The 8,662-nt window shown below is 29.6% G+C and overlaps 1 protein-coding gene across 2 annotated transcripts in view; it reads right to left on the reverse strand.

Annotated features, from left to right (window-relative positions):
- Positions 1-4,297: 4,297 nt before the first annotated feature.
- Positions 4,298-8,662, reverse strand: part of LOC112529758 — a 7,367-nt gene continuing 3,002 nt past the window's right edge. For both annotated transcript variants that reach the window (XM_025141146.1, XM_025141147.1), the window contains exons 6-9: positions 4,914-5,277; positions 4,666-4,743; positions 4,511-4,573; positions 4,298-4,395 (exon numbers count right to left, since the gene is read on the reverse strand). In XM_025141146.1, coding sequence (XP_024996914.1) covers positions 4,523-4,573; positions 4,666-4,743; positions 4,914-5,277 — 493 coding nt within the window. In that variant the 3' untranslated portion in view covers positions 4,298-4,395; positions 4,511-4,522. The remainder of the gene's footprint in view (positions 4,396-4,510; positions 4,574-4,665; positions 4,744-4,913; positions 5,278-8,662) is intronic.

Genomic DNA, 8,662 nt, shown 5'->3' on the forward strand with positions numbered 1-8,662 from the left:
CATTTCAGAATGCGACTCTTTTTAAGATTCCTAAGCCTAAGAAAGTGGTATCGTGGGATAGTCCCCATTCTATCTTCTGGGTCACAAATAGTAGTAGTAAGTTTAACATTAATTGGTTGCAAAAACCTCATTCTTGCTATTTCTTACATGTAATATGTTTTTCTAGCTTCTTGCTATGCTTTTATAAAATCTCCGCCATTTAAAAAAAATTCAACTAGTTTTCAATTTTTTGAAGGCATTGTGCTTTTGGACCAGTAAAGATAATAATTAGAAATTTATAATAAAAAAATTATACTAATTTTTCTTTCCAAAATATAAGTTATATTTTGGATTCTAACAATAAATTCAAATCATTTGGATCCCAAATAGGACTTTAGCATCGAGACCATGATTCAGATGTAGTTAGGATTTGGATTGTCAATAATTCGGATTTTGGAGTAATTCGGATTCCGATAAACACCTTGGGATTTGTATCCCACTCCAGATTTTGAAGCATTCCGGATTCTGATTTTAACAAGTTGGTCGGATTTGAAGACATAATTTCAAGAATATGTCTACGTGTTGTATCAAATGTATTTATGTTATTATCAAATCAGATTGTTGAGACCAACAATATGCTTATTAATAATTGTAGTATGTTTATGTATGCTAATAAGGTGTGTTAAAAAAATTGTCGGACTGCTCAAATTGGTCGAACCAAATCAAACTGAATCGTTTAGGCGATTTGAGCTATTTGATGGTCTGGTTGCTCTGAAAAATACCCAAATTGCTCGGTCCGGTCCAATAAACGTTTTTTTAGTGGTCTGGAACCGTCAATATATACATTTATTAGTTATATTTTCTTTTCATGTTGTAGGTTCAATTTTTATGATCCAATTAAAAAAAGTCTGTCCAAGACATTAAATTTCTAGCTTTCATTTCTCAATTGTCCGTGTATCGAAATTGGCAAATTCAAAATTTGTCAAAAATCAAAATCCAAAATTTCAAATTGTCATTTGTTTTACTCAATGTTTATCCAAAACTCCAACTATTGTTGGTGGATTTATTTAACTTTTTTTCTACTTGCTCAATAATTTTTTAATTGTGGAGATAGATGTATCTTTTATAATTTGGTATATGATTTTTTTAATAATATTATATTAATAAAAATTTTATTTTGGAGATATATGTGACTTTTTTTAGTTTAAAGCACATAATAAGTCCAAATCGCCTAAAAACGGTCAAACAAGATCATTTTTTGTGGTATAGTTTGACTAGTTTGGTCAAATTCTATCAAATCGCTCATTGCAGTTTGGTTTGTGGTTTGGAGGATTAAACCTTCCAAATCGGATCGTGCACACTCCTAAATTGCTATTGTTATATATATATATATATATATATATATATATATATATATATATATATATATATATATATATATTGGTATTTTATCCCTAGTGGTGGGGAATGTGTTTGAAAATACAAAATGTTTATGAAGCAATGGTGATGGATTTAGATGCAAGAAAATGCAGGTGTAGACTATGAGACATATTAGGAATTCCTTGTGTGCATTCCATAGCTGTCATACACTTTATAACAATGATCAAGAGGATTATGTTAGTACATGGTTTCCTAAGGATCCCTTCAAAATGACCTAAGAGAATCATATAAGATCATTGAATGGAACATGTGGACTCTAACAATTTTCATCAAACCAAAACCAGCTACGGAGGGGAAAATGCCTAGTAAATCATCTATAAAGAGGAATATATTAATATCTAAGAACCATAGTACACGAGTGACATAATCTAGGAAGGCAATGACATATAGCAATTACTTGGAAATGGACATAATGCTAGGACATGTAAGAATGAGAAGAATGACCCACCACCTGAACCTGTTAAGCCACATGGCATGCCAAGACTCAGCATTCCAAAACCGACTACAACAAGTTCTAGACGTGGAAGAAGCACTAAAGGTGGAAGAGGGACTAAAGGTGGAAGGACACCATATAGAGGTGGAAGGATATTGTATGCTGGTGTTTGTTATGATCCAACCACATGAGAAACAATAATTGGAGTCCGCCATAATTTGTTCTTCAAATTCAAATAACATTTTGTTTTTAGTGGCTATCACTTATATGATGTATTCATCACTAAAAGGATCCTCATGTCTGCCACAACCAACATGGCTGAAGAACATCCTACATATTCAATTTCAAGTGAGGTTGTTGATGATGTAGAACGTAATGAAGGTGAAACTGTTGTTGGTAGTGAAGAACATAATGAAGGTGAGATCGTTAAAAAGTCAAATGATTGTATCTCAATCAAAAATAGATTAAATGATGCAAATAAAAAAAATAGTTCATTCCATGACTCAGTTTAATATAGATTAGGCATTACTTTGGTATATTTTGTCGCATATTTTGGCCCATCTTTTGTATGTATCTATATTTTACTTTGGATACAACTTTTGTATTATATGGAAAAACTAATGAAAATGGTATATTTTCGTCTCATTTTATAAAATGTAAGGATTTATTCATCATAAAGATGTACTTAACATGTTTCAAAATGTCCAAAAATTTATTTAACAAGTTTTATAAAGTCCAACAATTTATTTGTTGAAGAATATTGTTAATAGACTTAATCATTCAGAATATGCAAAACTTGTCAGGAATTTCCAAACTTCTCCCTAATTTGTTCAAGGAAAGCAACTACTAGACATTAAACGCATAAGGAGGTTCATCAACATCTGTCTTCCATTCAACTAATACTCTTGACTGCACAACACATCTATAAGTAACAACATCCACTTTCCATTCAACCAATGCTCTTAGACTACATAATACCATATTATGTAGTCTAAGAGCATTGGTTGAATGGAAAGTGGATGTTGTTACTTATAGATGTGTCCGAAACAAATCACGACGACTTCCTATATGAATCTTAAGTGAAAAAAAAAAAAACTTAGGGGCCATCTACCAAACATTTACCCGGTAAATGTTTACCGGTTAAGTTTAACATTATCATTTATTTATCGAATAAGATTTTAGTCCACCAAAACGGTATTGTATGCAACAATTTACCCAGTAAGCTCTTACCATGGTAAGAGTCGTCGCTCTCACTTACTAGGTAAGGCTCTTGGTCTTTGTGTAGCTCTTTTTTTGTAAGGGTGTCCAGGCCAAAGCCCGACTAATCCCCGGCAAATTTGGAGGCTAAACATGGCCCCACTTAAATGTCGCCAACACTCTCCTCCCAGGGCTCGAACATGGGTTCATGACTATGCAATGCCCAAGCTTTTACCACTAGGCTGAAAGGTCTTTACTGGGTAAGATTCTTGATTCTTACCATATTCATCCGGTAAGATAATGTAACTTGGTGTTCACTAAGCGGAGTAAGCGTTTAGTAAACGGCTCCTTAGTATGTGTAAAAATATATGTGAGAATCAATTTAGATCTTATAACCCAGATTTTGATTGGGAACAAAATTTGTTTAAGATCATACATCAATTTTCAATGGTAATATGAAACAATGTGACACAAATGAAGATGTGAACCCTTAAAGTGTATGAAAGTTTGTATAACAATCAATGGAGATCAAACAATATGGGTTGAAAAACAATGATTATATATGAAGCTTCAAGTTTTGGTTGAATAAATATGAAACTATATATAGTGAAGGTGACTTTATTTAATTAAAGATAGGGATAGGCGATGAATGTTAAAATAGCATAGCACGTAAGTCATTTGGGGTTTTGGTTTTGAAAGCCCATTAAGATGAAGATATAAAATATTTTGGATATAATTATTTATCAGGTTCAGGTGTAGTGTAGTGTAGGTAAACATGAAGAATTTTATTAAAAAAGCAGAGAAAAATGAATGCTTTATATATTCTTTCTAAATTTAAAGATTTCTCCAGATAACTCTTTAAAAACAAATTTCTGCAAAATAACATAATAATTTTTATTAAGAAATTCCAATCAAAGAAGAAAAATACATTTGGTCCCATCTCCTCCAAATAAAGAATAAAAGTCAAAATCATTTCCAGTTCCATTTAAAAAAATCCAGGAAGTAATCATAATATAATTAACTAAACAACAAGTTGTCCAATTTTTTATTGGAAACCCCCTAAAGTAGCTTAAAATCCCCAAAATCCATGTTTTTTTTTTTATATCAGATCATCCTACTATAGAAAATGTCCAAAGATTCAACGATAATTTGTAATTGAAGACAAGTAAGCATAATTGGGCGATGAATAATTGAAAATAAATAAATAAAAAAGATGAGATGAGATGATGATGTATGAAATAAAGAAAAGAAAAGGAAAAAGAGGAGAAAATTGATAGAAAATAGTAAATACAAATGTCAATGTTTCTCCCCCACTCCTCACCTCACCTCACCTCACCTCACCTTCCCTACAAACACACAAGAAAATAAATAAGATTGATGATGATTGTATGTTCTTATAAATCCATAAAAATAAAAATAAAAATAAAAGAAAAGAAAGAGGTAATAATAATTAATACTCACTTGTTTCTTTGTTTATTCGGAATCAGATTCCATACTTCCCATAGCCTTTAATCCTCTAGGTCTCTGTCAAATACCAACTCCAAATCATAAATTCTTTCTTTCTTTCTTTCTTTCTACTAAAACAAAATTTGTATTTGTGGAATTGTGGGTGGTACCTTCTTTGAGATCTTCTTCTCTCTAACCTCGTACCGTTCCAGGGTCAGATCGCAAAGCCACCCACCAGGACTCACCAACTACAATTTCATCATTTTTTCATCTCTTATTATTTTTTAACAATTCCAACCACCATTTTTCATTTTATTTTATCCTACACCCTCCAATCCAAATAATGATTTCACATTTAATAATATTTATTTATTTTTTATAAAATAAAATAAACAGATAGAAAGAGAGAGAGACGTACGTTGATGGTGCGTTGGATAAACTTGGCTCGTTTCTTTGGTCTTTGGGGAAGTTTAGATCCTTTAATGGCCAAGAAATCTTCTTCTTTCTCCTTGTTCGTCAATCCGATCACAAATTTTGGTGGCCACACCATCGGAACCGCTTCTCTCCCTGGCGATGTCCCACCCTTCTTGCTATCAAGCGCCGTCTCCGATGACGCCGACCCACCACCCCCACCGTTATTGTTTTTCCCATTATGATGGTGGCTCGTCGTGTTGCTGTTATAGCCACCCCTCTTATCCTGCGCACCCCCTCTCTCCGGTGAACAAACCCCTCTACCGCCGTTGCTCTGCCCCTTCATACCAATTGAACTCTCAGAAGAATTCCTACAATTTTTATTTATTTTTTTCAGAAAAAATAAAAAAAACAATTCACAGCTTTTTATAAATTAAATTTGAAAAAGTAATATTAAAAAAAAGCCGATAAAAGACAAGTATGGGCAAAGAGGGTAAAAGGAGAGTAAATTACAGGAATAGCCTCACGTCACGTCGTGGATCACCCAAGAAAATCGAGGAAATCGGAGGGTTGTTATGGGAAAGATGAGTGGAGGTGTTTGAATTATGGGTCAGGCCTTAAAAAGAGGGGGTTGTTTTTTTGCTTTTAATATTATTTTTATTCTTTTTTTTACTTTTTTCAATTTCTCCTCCATCTCATCTCATGGTTGGGCAAGGGGGGAGATCTGGGATGTGGGTGTGATAACATGCGCAGCGGCGCACAGAAGGAAAAGAAGAATATTAAATAATAATGAATGATAATAGCAAAAAGGTGGGCGTTGGTTTCCTGGCAAGATGAAGCCGTAGGATCATAAGGGGCTTGTCTTGTGTAGATGGACACGTGTCAAGATCATAAAGGTGATGAGAGTAAAGATGAGATGGAGGTCGTCGATCAAAGGGTGGAGAATGGTGTGATGATTGGGAGTGGAGGTGAGTTGTGTCACACGTGGTTGGATGGATAACTTCTCCTGATTGCGGTCCCCTAGCCTCTTTTGCAAAAAAGGGACCATATATGTGTTCGCATAAAAATGAATCTAAAACCTCACACAGTTGAATTATTATTACTTTCAAATAATTATTATTACTTAAATTGATGTGTTTATGTTTTAAATAACTGTATATTAAAAATATAAAATGATCATTTGTGCCAAATTCCTAAGTATATTTTATTTAGAATGAAGGGTAGGTTAATTAAGAATATGAAAAATATAAAGTTTTAAGCAGATAAAAAGTAAATGAATTCACTGTAGCAATTATTAGCAAACAAAGGAGTGAATCTAAAAAGAAAGGTTGGAAACAAGATCACTTGCACAACCAAGACATAGAATATCTTCAATAGAAAAAGAAAAAGGATTATGTTATACATATAACATATTAGAATAAAATTTGTAATTTGGGTATAAAAAAGGAGCAGAAAGAAAGTTGGTTGGAGGTGCATTAGATAGAACGAAGAAATCAGAATCTCCAACAAGGTTTTTAAAATTTAGAAAATACAGAGATTTTGAAATAAAAATTGAGTTTCAACAAATACCCTAAAAATATGAAGAAAATAGAAAACTTCGAGAGAAATATTTATTTTAAATATACAAATGATTATCATATAAGAATAATTTGTATCAATAGGGAACTTTGAAAACAATTACTCAATAGGGAACTTTTTAGATGTTTCAATATTTAGTTCTCATTTTAATAGAAATTCTGAAAAACCGGTTTTGAGATGCTCTTGGAATTTTAAGTAAAGTAGGAAACTTGTAAAGAATAAAAATATATATATTTTCTTCAAACACTTATCAACGTATTTTATATATTTTCTTAAAAATAAAAGACAATGGTTAAAATTTCTTAAAAATCATTATTTCATTTTTAATAATATTAATATTAATTATATCATCAAAATAATTAAAACAAAAGATTTTTATCCAAGGTTCAATTGAAAAACAAAAACTTCAATTACAAAATTTAGAAAAGAGAAATCATAAGATGAATAAAGAATCCATCCCAATAAATCTTCAACTAAACTTTATATAAAAAGTTAATATCATTGATGGCAAAAAATAAAGAAAGACCATATTTATATCCTGAGCATTTAAGTTTAAAAAAATTATTTTCTCCTACTTATTTACAAATAAAAATAAAAATAAAAATATAAACATTTAAATTAAAACAAAATACAAGATCGTGTTCCTCTCCTAAAATTAGTAAAGGTAAGCAGAAACTAACCAAAACATTCGAGGTTCAAATAACAATAAATAATAAATAATAATAATAATAATAATAGGTTGGTTTATTTAAGGGAAAAAGACACATCATGCCCCTCACATGACATAACCCCACTCAGTTATAACATTATTCCACTTCCAATCACGTTTATTCCTCCTCCTAATTAATTTTGTCATCACAAGTTGATTATAATTATAAAGTAAATCAACTTCACTTTTACCATAATATAATTTAGGTAATCATAATAATAACAAAACAAAAATATCTTACAATGATTTTTAATAAGATAATTTAGAATTAGATTTATTAAATCATAACTCAAAACAAAATAGAAAATATCAACGATTTTTAGAATAAACTAGAAGAGTACTCGTGCAATGCATCGAGACGCATCTCGATTTTAATATTCTATTTTATTATTTGTCTATGTTGATGTTATGTGTTTTTTTAATATGGCTTTATTTTTAAATAAAATATAAATTTGAATATATCATAAAAATTTAAAAAAAAAATATCAATGTTAATATCAAATCAACTATTTAAATGCTCTATTTTTTATTTAATTTATTTTTCTATTATAATTTAATTTAAGTTTAATTACGAAATAATTTATTTTTGGTTTGATAATATAACATTTTATAAAGATAATAATTAAGTATTCTGTTAGAACTCAATGGTTATCCTAATTATATTTTTTATATTTAAAATGAGATGTTTATCATGTATTTGATTATGTTTATCTGTAGTTAGTTACACGAATTCAGATATGACGCTTTAATAAGTTGTACGTTCACACAATCTACTTACAGTCTTGAGTTTTAAGTAATATGCATTAATAAACATTACTTTACGTATAAAAAATAGTTTTTAAGAGTTTTTGTCAAATACTTTATAATATAACTAGAAACGTACTCGCGCAATGCAGCGAGATACATCATGATTTTAATATTTTATTTTATTATTTATCTCAGTCGATGTTATAATATGGCTTTATGTGATTTTGAGAAAACGATGATATTTTTATTTTTGAATAAGATATATGTTTGACGATATCATAAAAATTTGACAAAAATATATCGATATTAGTATCAAATTAACTATTTAAAATTCCTCATTTTTTGTGTAATTTTTTAATTCAATTTTTTATTATAATTTAATTTAAATACAATAACAAAGTAATTTATATTTGGTTTAATAATTTGTTAGAACTCGATAATTATCCTAAATATATTTTAGATTTTTTATATTTTAAAATAAGATGTTTATCCTCTATTTGATTATATGTATCATCAATTAGTTATAAGAATTCAAAAATCGAGCTTTGATAAGTTGTATTTTTGCATAATTTACTTGTAATCTTGAATTTTAAGTAAACATTGGTTTTATGTGATTTTGAGAAAGTGGTAATATTTTTATTTTTGAATAAATATAAATTTAAAAATATCATAAATTTTTAAAAAAAAATATCAATATCAGTATTAAATTAATCTTTTTAAAA

This window comes from Cynara cardunculus, assembly GCF_001531365.2.
Source record: "Cynara cardunculus var. scolymus isolate 2C chromosome LG 16, CcrdV1, whole genome shotgun sequence".
NCBI lineage: Eukaryota > Viridiplantae > Streptophyta > Magnoliopsida > Asterales > Asteraceae > Cynara > Cynara cardunculus.